The 16,305-nt window shown below is 50.0% G+C and overlaps 1 protein-coding gene across 1 annotated transcript in view; it reads right to left on the reverse strand.

The window, feature by feature from the left end:
* Window positions 1–6,159: 6,159 nt before the first annotated feature.
* The window catches only part of HDAC2 (histone deacetylase 2), a 57,827-nt gene continuing 47,681 nt past the window's right edge, over window positions 6,160–16,305 (reverse strand). Inside the window, exons 12-14 of the mRNA XM_073337100.1 lie at window positions 15,126–15,281; window positions 6,772–6,829; window positions 6,160–6,505 (exon numbers count right to left, since the gene is read on the reverse strand). Of these exons, the coding sequence (XP_073193201.1) occupies window positions 6,475–6,505; window positions 6,772–6,829; window positions 15,126–15,281 (245 nt within the window). The 3' untranslated portion in view covers window positions 6,160–6,474. The remainder of the gene's footprint in view (window positions 6,506–6,771; window positions 6,830–15,125; window positions 15,282–16,305) is intronic.

The raw sequence follows: 16,305 nt of genomic DNA on the forward strand, positions 1-16,305 counted from the left end.
GCTCCACCCAGATGGAGAACCTTTTCCACTTAGCCAGGTAAGTAGCCCTGGTGGAGGGCTTTCTACTACCCAGGAGGACTTGTCTGACCTGGTCCGAACAAGAGAGCTCTGTGGCACTTAGCCATGGAGCATTCAGGCCGTAAGGTGGAGCGACTCCAGATTCAGGTGCTGGAGTCGGCCCTGGTCCTGTGTGATCAGGTCGGGAACCAGCGGGAAGGTGAAAGGAGCCACTACGGACATTTTCAGGAGCAAGGTGAACCAGTGTTGATGGGGCTACGCCGGCGCTATTAGTATGACTCGAGCCCAGTCCCTGCAGATCTTGAAAAGCACCCTGTGGACTAGGGGGATGGGTGGGAAAGCATACAGCAGGCAGCCCCCCCACGAGAGAAGGAAGGCATCCCCGATGGACCCTCCTGAGAGAACAATGTGACATTTCTTGAAAAAAGAAAAAGGAGTACTTGTGGCACCTTAGAGACTAACCAATTTATTTGAGCATAAGCTTTCGTGAGCTACAGATCACTTCATCGGATGCATTCAGTGGAAAAACTGAATACATCCGATGAAGTGAGCTGTAGCTCATGAAAGCTTATGCTCAAATAAATTGGTTAGTCTAAGGTGCCACAAGTACTCCTTTTCTTTTTGCGAATACAGACTAACACGGCTGCTACTCTGAAACCTGACATTTCTTGTTGTCCGGAGTGGCAAACAGGTCTGTCTGGGGAGAGCCCCAAAACTGGAAGATTGAGCTCACCATGTCTGGCCGGTGGGACCACTTGTGGCCGTTGAAGGTCCAGCTGAGGCTGTCCGCCAGTGTGTTTCACACCCCTGGGAGGTATGAGGCCTGCAGGTGGATCGAGTGCTCTATGCAGAAATCCCACAGCGCAAGGGCTTCGACACAGGGGAGAGGAGCATGCACCTCCCTGTTCGTTGATATAAAACATCGCTGAGGTGTTGTCCATGAGGATTGAAACACATCTGCCCCTTAATGTGCGTTTTGAAAGTGTAGCAGGTCAGACGCACTGCCCTCAGCTCTTTGACATTGATGTGAAGAGCGAGGCCCACCGGAGTCCAGAGGCCTTGGGTCTTGAGGTCCCCTAGGTGAGCCCCCCAACCCAGATCCGAGGTGTCTGACACCAAGGTGAGCAAGGGCTGACAAAGGTACGCCTGTGCAAACCATTCGAGTATTGAGCCACCACAGGAGGGAGTCCAGTACCAGGCGGGGCAGGGTTACGACCCTGTCCAATGCATCTCGGGCTGGTCGGTACACTGACGCCAGCCAAGACTGGAGTGGGTGCAGCCTGAGCCTGGCATGCTGCACCACATAAGTGCATGAGGCCATATGTCCCAGCAGCTTTAGATAGTTTCTTGCCGACGTCGTGGGGAACTGTCTGAGGCCTTATATGATGTCCTGACGTGAGCGAGAACCTGGCCTCCGAGAAGTACGCTCTGGCTTGAGTAGAGTCCAGGACTGCGCCTATGAACTCTATCCTCTGCACTGGGGACAGAGTGGATTTCTCCTCATTTAGGAGGAGACCTAAGTCGAGGAAGGTCCTCCTTATAAACTCGACCTGAGCCGCCACCTGGGCCCTCGAGCAACCCTTGATCAGCCAGTTGTCGAGGTATGGGAAAACCTGTATTTGGCGCTTGCACAGGAACGCCACAATGACTGCCATATATTTTGTGAATACTCACGGGGCAGTCGACAATCTGAACTGGAGGACGGCGAACTGGTAGTGGCCTGTGTTCACCACGAATCTGAGGTAGCATCTGTGGGACTACTGCGATATGAAAATACGCGTCCTTCAAGTCGAGGGTGGCGTACTAGTCTCCTGGATCCAGTGAGGGGATAATGGAGGTTAGTGAAACCATGCAAAACTTGAGTTTCTTTACGTACTTGTTGAGTTGTCGCAGGTCCAGTATGGGTCTGAGGCCCCCCATGGACTTCGGTATTAGGAAGTACCGGGAGTAAAAACCCTTGCACCTTAGCTCCTGAGGAACCTCCTCCACTGCCCCTACCGAGAGGAGGTACTGCACCTCTTGACACAGAATTTGCTTGTGAGAGGGGTCCCTGAAGAGGGATGGGGAAGGGGGTTGGGGGGGCGGGAGGGTACAGAATTGGATGGAATATCTCCTTTCTACCGTGCGGAGCACCCAGCGGTCCGAAGTAATTTGAGACCAGGCACAGTAGAAAGCGGATAGACGGGACGAGAAAGTAAGACTGGAAGGATCTAAAGGTCAAATTGGCAAGCTATCCTCGACCGTACCCTCAAAAGGGTGGTCTAGAGCCCTGTGGGGTCCTAGGCTGGCCCGAGTTTTGCTCAGAGGGAGGATGTTGCATCCTCCGAGTGCTCCTGTTCTGCCTACGTGGAGCGTCCTGGCGGTTCTGGGGTTGATAAGTATGAGGAGCAAGTTAAGGCTTAAACTGTCTGCACTGAGTAGCAGGCGTGTGAAGCCCCAGCGAATGAAGGGTAGTCCTCGAGTCCTTCAAGCTGTGAAGTCTCTTAGCTGTCTTCTTGGAGAAGAGAGCAACACCTCTGAAAGGAAGATCTTGAATGGTCTGTTGGACCTCGTGGGGAAGACCAGAGACCTGTAGCCAGGAGCCTCTCCTCATAACCACCCCTCTGCCCAAAGTGCGAGAGGCTGCATCCGCCGTGTCCAGGGCCGCTTGTAAAGACGCTCGGGAGACCAACTTCTTCTCCTCCACGAGTGCAGAGAACTCCTCCCGAGCTTCCTGGGGCAGAAGCTCTGTAAATTTTGCCATGGATGAGAAGGTGTTATGTCCGTAGCAGCTTACTGTGGCCTGTTGGTTGGCTATATGAAGCTGTAGACCTGCTGTGGATTAGACCTTCCGGCCAAACAGGTCCAGTTTCTTGGCATCCCTCTTTTTACGGGAGGAGCCTTGAAACCCCTGAGGTTCTCTCTGATTGGCCGCATCGACCACCAAGGAACCCAGAGGAGGGTGGGTATAAAGGTGTTCATTCCCTTTAGAGGGAACAAAGTAGCGGCGCTCAGATTTCTTGGCTGTAGGTGCCAGAGAAGCAGGGGTTTGCCACAAGTTCTTAGACCTTTGAGTTATTGACTTGATAAATGGCAACGCAACCCTGGATGGGCCGGAGGGAGCCAGGATGTCTATGACCGGGTCTAAGTCTTCTTCTACCTCCTCTGCCTGAATCCCCAGGCTTTGGGTGGCCCCCCTCAAAAACTGTTGAAGAACCTGATTGTCCTACAAGGCTGGGGCCGTCGAAGTCCCCACGACCGCTTCGTCAGGTGAAGATGAGGAAAAAAGAGAACCAGAGGTGGACCCAGTTCACTGCCTTCAGCCCCCCCGGGGTCCTTTGGCATGCGGTACTCGGTCTATGGAACCGGCGCCAATGAAGAACTCTGCATTGGAGCCGGTGACGGGGCAGGTAAAATCGGTGGGACCGAGACTGTCGAGATTGGTAGGGGCGGAGCTGAGGCTTCCACCGGTGCTGTCAGTTGGGGAGCCGGTGCCAGGGCTAGCTGAGGCATTGGTGCCGAAACCATGTGAGTAGGCGGGGCCACTCCAGTCGAGGGCAGCGCAGTCATCGGCAGTGCCAGCACTGACTGTGGCACAAACGACATCGAGGACACAGACACTGTTCTGGAGCACGGACTATGGACTTAGTCATCAGTCAGGGTACGCCCAGGGTGTCCAGAAGGGCCATTGAGCAGGTGGTTGGCACTGTTGTTGCCATGGTGCCGGGTACGGTTGGTGACTGCGCCGGGACTGGGATCTTCTGCTGTGCGATCTGCTCGAAGGAGCTGAGTCTACCTCCTACTCTGAGGTCTCCGAATAAGACGACCATGGAGGAGCAATCCCCTGGGTCACCAACAAACGTCGACTTGACTCCGGGGAGCGGCGTGCTTCCTGTGTCTGTGCAGGCGGTGCCGGAGATGGAGACTGACGAGCCATCATGGTTGGCTTGCCCCTGGAGTGAAACAGGGGCCATGCGGTCGCCAGAGACTTGTCCCTCCTTTGGGGGAAGGACGGCACCGGGAGGCGCATCAGGTCCGTTGCCGCCTCGAACGCCTCCGGTATCAATGGTGGTTGTATGTTCACCAGATGGTCCGGGGACTGAGGAGGGTTCGGACTTGACTGGATCCCAGCCGAGACAGGAGTCGACGAGACCCTGGGTGGAAGCAAGGTGGACGTGGTCTGTGCTGAGCCACTCGCGGACGACATCGGCCCCTTAGGCTTCGGGGGGGGGGAGGAGGGTGTATGGTGATCGATCCCTCGCGGGCCTCTTCTTCTTTACCGGCACCGGAGATGGAGAACTGATGCCGACGCCCTATGTCCCGAATAGTGGCGGTGCCAGTGGGCTTTAGAGTCCTTAGTCTGGCCAGTTTCATGCGCCGTTGGTGCCGGAGTGCTGCGCACCGAAGAGGACCTGCTCGGTGCCGGGTCGTTGGGTCCTGGGTTGGATTGCGGTCTCAGAGCCGCCTCCATGAGCAGGAGTTTCAGTTTCTGCTCTCTGTCCTTAAGGGTTCTTGGGCGGAAACCCTTGCAAATGCGGCACTTGTCCTTTTGGTGAGTCTCACCAAGGCACAGCAGGCAGGACGAGTGAGGATCACTCTTGGGCATAAACTTGCCACAGGACTCACAGAGTTTAACCCAGGAGACCCAGACATACCCCCGGAGGGGAAACTAACTATCTACCAAACACTACTATGTGAGAAGTACAACTATATAGAAAAACTATTTACACTAAGAACAAAGACACTGCTAAGGCACTTGCTGCAAGAGCGAGCAAAGTTCCAGATAGCCGTCACAGGCGGTAAGAAGGAACTGAGGGGGTAGGGGGTTGGTGGGGCCAGATATTGGGCACCATGAAGGCACCACCCCAGGGGGCACCCAGGCCGACCCTATGGACGCTGCTAGGGGGAAAAAAATTTCCCACTGGCGTGCACGCAGCACCCACACACCTGCTTCAAATGGACATGAACAATCACTTGAAGAAGAACTGTACTTACACATTGTATAGTTGAAAAAAAAAATTAGAACATTTTTTCTGCAGTCTGCAGCAATGTACATTTAAGCTCCATGTCATTAGGTTAAATTTTGGCCCACCATGTCCAAATGCTCAAAGTGGAATTACTAAATACAGTAGAAAGCTGAAGAGTTTGTTAGGAAAATATGGATTAATGAGTCCTTTTATTATAGTACTCCAGTCTTGGAGACAGACCGCTTCAATCCTTTTCTCCTCAAACCTTCAAAAATGATCAGCTTTCTCCTTAGTGACAAGGAAAGGATGTAAATTACTTGGTCATGTTATCTTTACTATAAACCTTCTAAAGATGCCATGAATGCATAATTCTTATTAGTGGAAATCCTTGAACTATGAAGCAACAGGAAAGAGACTACACTTAACTGCACTTTTTTTGGGTACAGGGGAAGGAAGAAATGGGAAAAAGGAAAGGGAAAGAAAAGAACACTAATAATGAATATTTCCTTGCAAGAAAGGATAACACTACCCTTAGTGAATAAAGTGTCCATACAGTTTCCCCACATTTCTCTCTAGTGTGAAGCAAGCTGGCTGGTATGGAGATTATTAATCTAGAATGAGGAACCTATATAACAGGATCACAAATTCAGGTGCCAGGATTGACTGACTAATTGTTCAAAAGGAAAAAAAGGGGAAACGAACAAACAAAGTTTTGTTTAAAAAAGGGATATGGTTCTTTTCAGCTTGAAGTTCTAAGGGTCAGAAGGGATTCTGCAGTACACCCAATCCAGGACTTAATTGCTGGTTATCAAATTAATCCATAACAAGACAAACAGCAGAGTATACTGCTGCTAGAGTATAAGGCATTTGTCCTGTTATACAATACAACCAGGAGGTGCAGAGTTTTAACCTTCTGCTTCCAAATGTTATGCTCATACATCCAGGCACAATGTCCCCATACCTACTTTTCCATTATTTACTGTAAGTATAACAGGTACATCAGTCACTGTTTCACAGTCCATGTACTATGAGTCATTACAACGTGCACAGATCAGCGTACGTACATACAGACTGTCCTCTTAAATCTCCCAGCAACTGACTGTTTATCTTTACTATATATGGAAATGCTTTCTATATAATGCAATGATGGACAAAAGAAAAACAAGTACAATTTTTTTTAATAAAGATATAATTACAAAAAGGTAAAATCAGCTCAGGAAAGGCAAATTACTTTAATAGATCAGTTTAGACATTTAACATAATAACTCACATCCATTTTAAATACTATTACATAAAGCATGGTGAAGAAAGGAATTTCTGCTTCATAATTAGAAAACTCACAATACAACTTGCCAAAAACCAAAACAAAGCCGAATGAAAATAAATACAGTCCATGCCAAATAGTACAAAATGAAATCAGCAGTCTCTCTCAACATGAAAAACTCTTCTTCTTTTAGTATTTTCCCACTCTAGTATTGTGTTCTGTAATTGGTGTGAGGCTATCTTTAATTCAAGGATTGCTGAGCAGTTCTGATTTCGCTCTGTTCAAAGGCAAAAGATATAGAACTATTAAACAGGGCATAATTTCATTTTGAGAGTGTCTTTTAGACTAGCTGTTGATAAAGATGCAATTAGAGCTCCCCATCACACATTTTAAAGTATTTTAGTAACTCCTGACACTGATTTATAACCTCACATTGATATATAGCCATCTGTACGAAGATATGTTAACTGTGGAAAATCACTGAAAGTTAATGAATGTTCTCTACAGCACAAATATTTTACAGTTTAATACTGAGGGATTTACCCTTTGGTGTCTGTCTTTTCACCGCTACTGTCCTTGGATTTATCTTCCTCCTTAACATCTAAAAACAATTGAGAAAGAAAAACAGTGTCACACTTGAAATACTTGAAAGGACTCCAGAAACACAATCTAAAATAATTTTCTTAAGACTGAGGGAAAAAACCTTCAGGAACCTAGGCTGTTTATTTGCAAATTACATCTTATTAAATAAACAACATATCATAACTTAGGCCATCAGCTACACAGAACCTTTTTTCATTCACCACTTCATTAGAGCTATACAAATTACTGGCTTCAGGATTTGAAACCACAGTGGCAAAGATTTGCATTTAGAACACCACTCCTGGACTGTAAGTACTGTTTCGGTACCTATACAAGCATGCATTTTAGATTTTATTAGATTTTTTTCTTCAGTATGACTGGAAAGAAAAAATGGTTGCCTACCTTTCGTAACTGTTGTTCTTCGAGATGTGTTGCTCATGTCCATTCCATTCTAGGCGTACACATGCCCACGTGCATGGCTGGAGATTTTTGCCTTAGCGGTATTCATAGGGCCAGCTGTGGCGCCCTCTGGAGCGTCCCTTTCAGGCTGCAGCATATCAGGCGCTGCCGGCCCTACGCCCTCTCAGTTCCTTCTTGCCGACAACTTCGACAGAGAGGCAGGAGGGTGGGTAATGGAATGGACATGAGCAACACATCTTGAAGAACAACAGTTATGAAAGGTAGGTAACAGTTTTTCTTCGAGTACTTGCTCATGTCAATTTCATTCTAGGTGACTCACCAGCAGAATCAACGGAGGTGGGCGTGGAGTTCACAGTCTTGCAGCTTGCAGCACTGCTCTGACAAAGCCAGCATCGTCTTGAGCCTGCTAGATCAGCACGTAGTGAGATGCGAATGTGTGGACGGACGACCAGGTGGAAGCCTGATAGATCTCTTGGATCGGCACCTGCGCCAGGAAGGCTGCTGATGACACCTGTGCCCTAGTCGAATGACCCGTCACGATTGTCAGCAAGGGAACCTTTGCAAGCTCATAGCAGTAGTGAATGCAGCCTGTAATCCAAAACGAGATTCTCTGGGCTGACACTGGGCAACCTTTCATCCTGTCTGCAACAGCAACAAACAACTGCGTTGACTTATGGAATGGCTTTGTTCTATCAATGTAGAAGGCCAGAGCCTGTCTGACATCCATGGTATGCAGCCTGCATACAGGACCATATAGGGAGGCTATGGCGTGAGTGCCCTGATCTCAGACACCCTACGAGCCGAAGTTACAGCGACCAAGAAGGAAACCTTCCAGGAGAGCAGCAGGAGGGAGCAGGAAGCCAAGAATTCGAAGTGGGGACCCATGAGCCTTGACAGCACAAGTTTCAGGTCCCAAGGGGGAACCGGATCCTGGACATGCAGGTAAAGGCATTCCAGGCCTTTCAGGAACCATGCCATCATGGGATCGGCGAAGACCAACTGGCCTTGAAACAGAGGGTGGAATGCCGAAACAGCCGCAGGCGTACCTTGACTGAAGATAGCAACAGGTCTTGGTGCTTAAGGTGCAGTAAATAGTCCAGGATGTCCTGCAGCGGGGCCTCTTCTGCACGAATGTGTCGGTCCAAGGACCAACACGTGAACCGCTTCCACTTTGCCAAAAAGGTAGCCCTGGTGGAAGGCTTCTTGCTGGACACTAGTGGAGCACTCCTGTTCGTCCATACTCAGCCATGCAGCAGCCAAGCTGTCAAGTGCAAAGACGCCAGCTTCGGGTGCAGCAGGTTGCCATGGTTCTGGAACTGCAGATCCGTCCTAAGAGGCAGCTGCAATGGGGTAGCTGCCAAAAGACTAAGGAGCATACCGAATCAGTGTTGATGAGGCCACACTTGGGCTATGAGGATAACCGATGCTCTGTCTTGCTTCACCTTTCGAAGTATCTTGTGGATCAATGGCACCGGCGGGAAGGCATACGTCAGCGCTCCTGACCACGGAATCAGGAAAGCATCTGACAGGGAGCCCTTGTCCCTGCCCTGAAGAGAACAGAACATGTGGCACTTTCTGTTCTGCCTAGACGCAAACAGGTCCACCTGGGGAGTCCCCCATCTGTGGGAGATTAGGCTGACCACCTCCGGATGAAGCGACCATCCGTGGTGAGACGAGGAGGCCCTGCTGAGGTGATCTGCCAGGACAATCCTGGTTCCAGGCAGGTGGGCGGCTACCAGATGAATGGCATACCACACACAAAAGTCCCAAAGGCTGAGTGCCTCCTGACAAAGGGCCGAAGATCTGACGCCACCCTGTCTGTTGATGTAATACATCGTGGCTGTATTGTCAGTCAAAACCTACACCACATTTCAGGTGGGGAAAGAAGGCTGGCCACGCCAGGCGAACTGCTCTGAGCTCCTGGACGTTGATAAGAAGGGCTAGATCGTTTGGTAGCTAGCGGCCCTGGGTGTTGAGCTTGCCCAAGTGGGCTCCCCAGGCCAGGTCTGACGCGTCCGAGACCAAGGTGGGAAACGGGGTCACAAAGGGAACCCCCTCCAGCACCGACTCAGGGTCCAGCCACCAGTCCAAGGATGAGAGGACGTGGCTTGGTACCATGACCACTCAGTCCAGGGCATGCCTGCTGGGGTTATAGACTGAGGTCAGCCGCGCCTGCAGAGGCCGCAGATGAAGTCGGGCATGACTGACCAGGTATGTGCACGTAGCCATGTGGCCCTCAATCGCAGGCATGTGTGAGCCGTGGTGAGCGGATGGCTCTTTATGTGGGCGATCAAATCCGACATGCCTAAAAACACACTTCTGGAAGGAAGGCCCTGGCCTGCGTGGAGTCGAGAACTGCTCCAATAAACTCTATGCACTGAACTGGCATTAACGTGCACTTCTCTCTGTTTATTAACAGGCCCAGATAGTTGCAGATGGACTGCATCAGATCGAGGCTCCATTGCACCTGCTCTGGAGACTTGCCCCTGATGAGCCAATCGTTAAAATACAAGAAGATCTGGACCCCTCGACGTCTCAGGTAAGCTGCAATGGTGCCACACATTTCGTGAATGTCCTGGGGGCTGAGGACAGGCCAAAGGGTATCACCGTGAACTGGAAGTGGTGCCTGGCTACTACGAAACACAGGAAACGCCTGTGCCCTGTGAACACGGAGACATGGAAGTAAGTGTCCTTTAAGTTGAGAGTGGTGTACCAGTCCCCTGGATCCAGGGAAGGAATGATGGAGGCCAGGGAGACCATGCAGAACTTCAACTTCTTGAGAGACTTGTTGAGGCGATTCAGGTCCAGGATGGGTCTGAGGCCCCTTTTGGCTTTCGGGATTAGGAAGTAATGGAAGTAGAATCTTCTTTCTTCCATGTCCCGAGGAACTTCCTCTACAGCCCCCAAGCCCAGGAGCTTCTCAACCTCCTGAACGAGGAGTTGCTTGTGAGAAGTGTCCCCAGAGAGGGACAGGAAAGTGGGGGGACGGGAAAGAGGGGCGGCCAAGAATCGTAAGGTCTAGCCCCGAGCTACTACATCCAGTGGTCCGAGGTAAACCGCGACCAGGCCAAGCTATAGGGAGAGAGGTGGTTGAGGAAAAGGTGGGTAGGATCTGGTTGACTGACTAGGGTGTCGCTCTTGTGCGCACCCTCCAAAGTATCGCTTCTGGCCCCCTGGGTGTTTGGTGGGGCCAGGCTGGGCTGGTGAGCAGGAGGAAGAAGGGTGACGACAGCTAAAACTTACAGCCCTTCTCCCTGTAGATCCCTGGTAGGTTTGCCAGGGTCTTGGAACTGGTGGTGGCCGGAAGGGCTTCCTGGCTGATTGCGGCATGTGCATGTCCAATGTGCGAAGGGTAGCCCTAGTGTCTTTCAACCTGTGCAGTCTGGGGCCTGTTTGACTGGAGAACGGACTAACTCCATCAAAAGGGAGGTCCTGGGTCGAGGCCTGCATCTCCTGGGAGATTCCTGCCATTTGGAGCCAGGAGCTTCGTCACACGACCACCGCCAATGCGACCACCCTTGCCGCCGAGTCCCATGCCATCTGCAGGGAACATCTGGCCACCACAGTACCTTCCTCCACTAGGATGCCAAACTCTTGGGGGAACCTGCTTGTCCTTCTCTTTGGCCGCAGACACAACCAGCGAGCCTGGGGGTGGGTGGGTGGATATAAAGGTATTCAAAATCTTTGGCCGGCACAAGATACTTTTTCTTTGCCCTTTTCGAGGTGGGAGGGATGGAGGAGTGGGTCTGTCACAGGGTCTTGGCTATTTTGAGGACTGCATCGTGTACGAGCAAGGCGACCGGGGTTGGCGTAGAGGCTGAGAGGACATTGAAGAGGGTGTCCTCCTGCTCTGCCATCTCCTGCACCTTGAGCCCCAAGCTCTCAGCCATGCACCAGAGAAGAGAAGGTTACTCACCTTGTACAGTAACTGAGGTTTTTCGAGATGTGTGTCCATGTGGGTGCTCCATTGTAGGTGTTTGTGCGCCCTTGTGCTCGTAGTCGGAGACTTTTGGTAGCAGTGCCTGGTTGGGTCACACATGCATGGTCCCTGCCTCGCGCTGCTGCTGGCAGTTAACCGACGCTATGATACCAACCCCCACTCAGTTCCTTCTCTACTGTAGAGACTAATAAGGAAACTCTGAAGTAGAGGGGAGGAGGGAGGGTAATGGAGCACCCATAGGGACACAACTCGAAGAACCTCAGTTACTGCACAAGGTGAGTAACCGTCTCTTCTTCTTCGAGTGCTGTCCCTCTGGGTGCTCCACTTTAGGTGACTTCAGAGCAGTGTCCTCCGATGGAAGGAGGGGCTTCGGCGTTGAAGTCATAACCTTCGATAGTACAGAGCATGAGAAGGAGGTATCAGATGTTGCCTGTTGTTCTAAGACATAGTGCTGTCTAAATGTATGGGCTGAGGTGTTGGATCATATTAAAGAAGTTCTGTATTAAAATCACAAATGAGTTTGATTCCCCATAGTTTAAATTCCAGGGTATTACTAATTAAGAGGTCTCTTGGTTTTTGGTACTGTTTCTCTCCCTCTCTGTGTGAAACTTGCAAGCTGCTAATTGTGTTAGTACATTCTAAGACAGAGTCTGTTCTCAAAGCAATTCTTTGTAACAACAACTACTCACACAGAGAGAGACTCAAAGCAATACTTTGTAACAACAGAAAAGCACCCAGAGACTCCCCGCCCTTTTGTTGTATTCATCTTGCTTTGTTAACAATTGTGATGAAAATAGAGATAGAGGATGTATGTGGATGTATGCTTGGTGTGGATAATAACTGAATGATCAGGGAGGTGCCAGCTTAAGAATGCAGTGTCCATCGGCTGAAGAAGGCGTCAAGTGGAAATAACCAGAGGACCCCCGGAGGGCAGACTGGAATCCACCCAACAGCCTCAAGAATGGGAGAACCAAAGAACAAGATAACATCTAGCAGCATGGAGCCGTCAGGAACGTGCCATCTGCTGACTGATTCAGTAACAGCATGATGAAGCAATTCCCATAGACTGGCATAGGAAGAAATTCCTATAAAAATGGACTCTAGAAAGTGAGAACTTTGGGGTCTGATTCTGCAAACCAACTTCCAGGAGCATCAGATGAGCATCTGACAAGGCCCTGCTCCCTCCTCATGTCCAGGCCACCTGGCCTGTGGCTTGGCGTGAGCAACTCTAAGGCTGGTAACTATGATAACAACCTTGCAGAACGTGTGTGTGTGTGTGTGTGTGGTGTGTGTGTGTGAATAAATATGAGATTGAATGGAACGTTATAACTATAACTAACTGCTTACTATGATTCTTTCTGTATTCACAATAAATGTGGTATTTTGCCTTTTTCCCCTTAATAAGAGCCTGCTGGTTTTTAATTTATTGGTACAACAGAGGCCCATGTAGCAACTCTACAAATGTTCGTGATAGGTACATTGTGCAGGGAAGCCGTGGGAGTCTGATAAGGCTCTAGTGGGATGTGAGTGAATCCCCATGAGGGACTGGCAGGCGCACCGATGACAGAGTTTTGTGCGATTATGGATCTACTTGAGAAGTCTTTGTTTAGAGATGGTGCTCCTTTTGGAGCATTCGGTGATGGATAGAAACAGTACGGGTGATTTATGGGATGGTTTAGTCCTGTCTATGTTAACAATGAAACTAAGTAACTGCAAAGTAGCGAGGCGCTGCTGATTGCTCCTACTCAAAGCCAAGGGCAGTAGAGAAAGAACTGAGAGGAGGTTGGTCGCACAGCATCGGTTAACTGCCTGCAGCAGTGAGAGGCAGGGACAACACATGTGCGACCCAACTGGGAACTGCTACCAAAAGTCTCCAACTATGAGCACAAATACACAAACGCGCACCCACAGGGACAGCACTCGAAGAAGAAAGGCTTGATGCTCCTGAAAGTCATCCAGCAGGCTAGCTCTGGAAGGTCCTGCGACCGCATTGTCCAGGGATGACAAGGAAGACTGCACTGCTGGTGGAGATGCTGGGGTCTTGACCATCGTCGGAGAAGGAGGCTTAGGATTGGGCACAGGTTCCTCCGTCCCGATCTCGGAATGTGCGTCCAGTACCGGGCCCGATGCGGCTGCTGACTGGTGCTCCGATGTGGCCACCAAGAAGTGCTGTGAAGGGGGCATCATCACAACCAGAATGCCCCACGTTCTCCAATACTGCCACTGTGTTGGCCACTGGCCATGCTGCAACTGCGGAGCCGCAGATGAGGGAGCGGGCTTGTGCCCAATGACGCCAATGGGACCTGGGTGATGGGCTGAACTGGCCCTCTGTACCGGACGTACCACCTTCCAGAGACCAGGGAGGTGCCATCGACAGCTATATTTGCTTACAGGTCGTGGCTACTGGTGATCGTTGACTAGGCGTAACTGACTGGTAACCACACCAGGGAGAGCGATACTGGTGCCAGGGAGACCGGCAAGAGAGTGAGCAGTGCCCAGGAATAATATGGGGAGCGACAACCCCGTGTGGTGAGTAGCATCGAGGGGATCTGGATGCCAGCCTGGGCGACAGACGATGTGACTGGGACCTGCCCTTGGATTCTCGACACGACGACAAAGATCACTGTTTTCTGTCTGGCAACTGGCAGTATTCCCCTGTCCACTGACAGGTCTTAATGGTGGGCTTGCACTTCTGGGGAGTCTTAGCTAGGTCCTGTGGCACCAAGGTTGTCACTGGAGCAGGTGGAGACCTGTGCTCTCTCTGCGCCTGGGGAGCCTGGGATTACGACAATGCAGGCATGGGTGTGGATCCCATACACTTCTCAGAGTCGGTGGTGGACCTTTAAGGGGGCTGGGAGCCCCAACCAGGCAGGCACATTCGCATTGCTCCAGAGTAGCCTGGCGGGCAGGCCCGGGTCCTTTGATAGATGATTCCTGGGCCTTCTTGCTTGGTGCCAGGGAGTGCTTCTTTGCCTTCTTCTTCGGAACCAGCAAACGGTGCTGGAAGGAGCCAGGTGCTGGTGGTGCGCTGCGCACAGAGACCGCGGCCCTCGGTGTGACCTGCCTAGAAGGCTCGGAAGCTGGGCAGAGGGAAGATTCCATCTGGAGAGCCCTGAGGCAGACATCCCTCTCTTTTTGGTTGCAGGGCCAAAAGTTTTTTCAGATCCAGCACTGCTCCTTAACATGTGACTCCCCCAAGCACTTAAGGGTCACTCACAGATATAGGCCTGTTGCAATCCGAGCAGGACTTAACCCCGTGAGACTGGGGCAAAGTCCCCGCTGGGACCCTAAACACTTAACGACTACTTAACACTACTATATGCAAACTATGTACAAAGGCCCTAAGTCCAAGGAAGAGAAACTGCTAGCTCTTGCCAAGCAATAAAGGTACTCTGACCACCACAGGCAGTAAGATGGAACTGAGGGGGCATAGGGGCGGAGCATGATTTAGAAGGCGCCGCAGCCGGCCCTACGGGTACCGCTAAGGCAAAAATCTCTGACAGCCATGCCCACACCTAGAATGGAATCGACATGTGGAAACAGTCGAAGGAGAATGAACGTTTAAACAGCACATTAACTCTTTGTGCTAATGGTTGTAGGGTATCTTACTGTTAACAAAATTCACTTTTAAGAAAGGTGCAATCCTATAATGCAGTGTTTCCGAAACTTGGGACGCTGCTTGTTCGGGGAAAGCTCCTGGCTGCGGTCCGCCACTGCAGGATGCGGCGTGGGCCAAGAGATGTACCGGCCGCCGCTTCCCACGGCCCCCACTGGCCTGGAGCAGCGAACCGCAGCCAGTGGAAGCCGCAATCGGCCGAACCTGCGGACGCAACAGGTAAACAAACCGGCCCGGCCCGCCAAGGGCTTTCCCTGAACAAGCCGTGTTCTAAGTTTGGGAAACACTGCTATAATGGGTTGGAAGGGAGAACAATAATAAACAGCATTATGCTCTTACCAGTTTTTTTGTCCTCAGTCTCTTTCTTGTCTTCTTCTATTCTGGCTTTCTTTGCTCCTTTCTTATGATCTGCAACATTTCGTCGTCCACCCTCCCCTTCATCCTCAGAATCAGAGAATTCTTCATCACAGGCTATCCGCTTATCAGACGCTCGAACTAGTATTTAAAATTAAAAAGAAAGATTAAAGGAACTCAGGGCAAGCAGAAGGAGAAAGTTTTACGACAAAAGATCTTTCAAAAAGGAATTCGTGTGAAACTGGCTTTCAGCAACTGGTTAGGAGACCAGCAGCAATTTGCCCTCTAATCAAAGGAAAAGAGAACTATGGCCAAAACATTTGCAGATACCCTGGGGTTACCTCTTAAAACATAATTATAAAGAAATGTTACAAAAACAAGTGAAAATCCATTTATTTGGTATTGCTTAGTAAGTACTGAACAAATTCAGAAGCAAGATGATTAACTGCAGCAGGGAAAAGTGTTCTGATTACAACAGTTAGGCAACAGATTAAGATGACAAGAAGCAGCTGTGAAACTACCACTACTGATATCATGGAAGGTTAAATGAAGCAGTTGTCTCTTAGGTATGGTTTAGAAATAATAAATATCAATCCTTACAATCATATGATCCATACAACTTAAACCTTATAATAAAAAACAAGTTAAACCTGCTGTGATTAATTCAGAAAGTGCTCTGACCACCCATCTCATATCTACCAAGTATCCAAGAATTCTTTTCAGATTTTTGAAAAATTCTCTCATTTCATTACAGGAGCTATATTGATTCACTTAATAATACAGGTTTCAGAGTAGCAGCCGTGCTAGTCTGTAGTCGCAAAAAGAAAAGGAGTACTTGTGGTACCTTAGAGACTGTCTCTAAGGTGCCACAAGTACTCCTTTTCTTTTTACTTAATACTGTTTCTGAAGGTACATGACATTCAAAATTTTAAGAGGCTGTAACCCATGTTCCCTTTGGGTTTGCTGTTGTTCTGGGCCAGATTTCCCAGCCTGGCCAAACTGCTCTTGTGACAAATTTAGAATGAAAGGGAGCCTCCTCGATGCTCCAGATTGTTGATCCAGCTAGAAGCCAGGTTAGACTAGACTCTGGCATATATCAGAACAGTCTATTGAGCTCAACTTGTAACCAGGTACCTACAGGCCCAAAGGGTCATATATCATCATC

This window comes from Lepidochelys kempii, chromosome 3, assembly GCF_965140265.1.
Source record: "Lepidochelys kempii isolate rLepKem1 chromosome 3, rLepKem1.hap2, whole genome shotgun sequence".
Taxonomy (NCBI): domain Eukaryota; kingdom Metazoa; phylum Chordata; order Testudines; family Cheloniidae; genus Lepidochelys; species Lepidochelys kempii.